General features: G+C 54.3%; 1 protein-coding gene across 1 annotated transcript in view; it reads left to right on the top strand.

The window, feature by feature from the left end:
* Window positions 1-2551, top strand: part of LOC107198680 (dystrobrevin beta-like) — a gene marked incomplete at its 3' end in the record, with an annotated part of 37678 nt that extends 35127 nt beyond the window's left edge. The window contains exon 6 of the mRNA XM_033511496.1: window positions 2444-2551. Coding sequence (XP_033367387.1) covers window positions 2444-2551 — 108 coding nt within the window. The remainder of the gene's footprint in view (window positions 1-2443) is intronic.
* Between the last annotated feature and the right edge of the window lies 1 nt (window position 2552).

The raw sequence follows: 2552 nt of genomic DNA, 5'->3' as shown, positions 1-2552 counted from the left end.
CAGCCCTGGGCTGGGTGTGATGTTTTTCAGTGCTGTGATAGAAATGTTTCTCTGGGAATCATCAGCTGCTGTGGTTGTGTGAGGAGTCTGAGAGCTGCAGGAGGTGTTTGGTGCAGCTGGAGCCAGGCCTGGCTGTGTCCTGCCCGGTGTCCCTGCCTCGGGTCAGGCTCTGTTCTCTCATTCCTGGTTAATTAAATGATAGAAATGTGTCAGGCACATCACAGGGATCAGCTCCTGCTGCTGCCTGGGGCCTTGGCTTCACATCCCTGTCCTCTCTCCATGGCACTGCTGTCACCCTGCTCTTGGGACCTCCCTGTGCACCTGCTGGGATGGTTTGGACAGAAAACCACTGCACTGGGGTTGGTTTGAGCAGCCTGAGGTCACTCTGCTTCCCCACTTTGTCAGTTTTCACCTCCAGAGTAAAAACTGAGAGGAAAAGACCCAACCAATCCGAGGTCAGTCTCCAGTAAATCCTGGTGTCCTGCAGAGGCTGGAGGAAAGCTCTTCACACCTGTAGGAGACAGTGAGGAGCAGCAGCACTGGGATCTAATTCCAGGAACATGGGGCACTCCCATTTCCATGAGCATGGAGCCATTTGCAGTCTGAGGGTGAGGGGAGTCACTGCTCTGGTTTTATTTGGCACTCTGAGTAGCAGATTCTCCTGGAGTGGTTTCTGTGTCCCAGTCAGGACGTGGCTGTCCCTGTCCCTCTGCCCACCCTGGTCAGGCCGTGCTGCTCTGGGGTCAGATCCCGATGGTTCCATTGACTGCCTCTTCTGCTCGCTCCTTTAACAGTGTGCCATTCCTTAAGGAGCAGCTGGAGGCTAAATTGCCAAAGTGCTGGACAGGTGAGACCTGCAGAGCTTTCTGTAGTGTGGCTTCCTGCTGTGAGCAGCGTAGAGCTCCAGACCTGCAGCGGTTCCTGCTGCTCCAGCTCATCCCAGCCCAGCTTGGAGCTGATTCCTGCTTTGCTCTGTGCTTGTTCCCTCTGAGGAGTCCCCACCTCTCCCAGTCTGGCTTTGGTGCTGTGCAGGGATTGCTCTGGTTCCATGGAATATAAATCCTGCTCTGCTTTCCTTGGGGCAGTTACACCCAGACTGGGAAGAGCTCAGGGGTCAGTCCTGCTGCTGCTGCTGCTCAGTTCAGAGCTGGAGCTCTCAGGAATTCATCCCTTCTCCAAACCAATGGCTCATCACACCCCGAGGGTAGGGCTGGCCACAGCATTCCCTGTTCCTTCCCAGCACTTCCTGGCCTTTCCCTTCCCAGCCTGCCATTNGGGTTGGAATGAGCTTTAAGGCTCCTTCCAGCACAAACCATTTCAGGATTTGGTGACATTGGGAAGCCCAGGTGCCCATTCCCTGGGATCCAGAGGCTGCTGGGTGAGGTGTTCTCCAGGGCCTTCCCACAATCCTGCTGCTTTCCAGGATGGAGCTGTTGCTGATAAATAAAAATTGCAGCACCTGATGGGAATGAGGCTGCACCTCCAGGGCAGGGGCAGGTTGGACATCAGCAGGAATTGATTCCACTGGCAGTCGGTGGTGCTAATTGGCAGTAATTGCCTGGTAATTGGCTGTAACTCCTGTCCAGGGCTCCTGTTTGAACCAATGGTAATCTGAATTTTAGTTTGGACGTCCCTTGAGAAGTGGTGCAGCTCCAGTTTGGAATGATGTGCAGGAGCAGCAGGGAATTCCCCAGGAGTAATTAGCCAGGGTTACACTTTGCTGGGAATTCAGTGAGGCAGAGCAGCACAAGGAGCTGCCAGGTCAAAGGAGCTGAGCTCCCCTGGCCATGGAACCATGGAATTAGCAGGGCTGGAAAAGACCAGGGGCTCCCATGGGAACTCGGTGGGTGCAGCATCATTTTCACACTTCATTTTGTAAGTCAGTATGGGTTTAACCCCCATTTTATGGTCATGACTTGGGGCAGGTCCCCATTCCTGTGGGTGTGGCAGCGTTTGGCAGCAGCATTCCCAGGGATCCAGCATCACTGATTTAGCACAGGGGAGCTGTGGAAGGGGATAAAGTCACTCCTGCCTGTCCCAGCACCGTGCCCCACCTTGGCTTTGCCTGGGAAGGACAGAAAATGGGGATGTGACTGTTCCCCCCCTCAAGATGTGTTCAGAGATCGAGTGTAAAAATCCCTTAATGGGATGGGATTGCCCCGGGCTTAATTCCTGACAGAACCCCCAGGTAATTGGTTTATTTCCTAATCTTACATAATTTTGTTAAAACTTTCAATTGTCAGTATCAGAGCACTTAAAAGCCTCCCAGAACTTGTTCCCCAGCGCGGTGTCTGCACTGATTTCCCAGGAATGCTGTAACAACACCAGGGATTTCTGCACGTTCTGCCCTTTTCCACCTCACTGTTGTATTTCCCTGCTCTCTCTGGCTGCACCCTGTCCTTCCCCAGCCTCACCTGCCTCCTGTCCTTGTTCCCCTCTCCAGAAATCCCCGGCCAAGAAGCTGAGCCACGCCATCAGCAAATCCCTGGGCTGTGTGCCCAGCAGGGACCCGCCCCGGCCGCTGTTCCCAGAGCAGCCTGAGAAGCCCCTGG

Source organism: Parus major, unplaced genomic scaffold (genome assembly GCF_001522545.3).
Source record: "Parus major isolate Abel unplaced genomic scaffold, Parus_major1.1 Scaffold276, whole genome shotgun sequence".
NCBI classification, from domain to species: Eukaryota; Metazoa; Chordata; class Aves; order Passeriformes; family Paridae; genus Parus; species Parus major.
The sequence above is the reverse complement of the archived record's forward strand: the minus strand, read 5'-3'. Positions and strand labels throughout refer to the sequence as shown.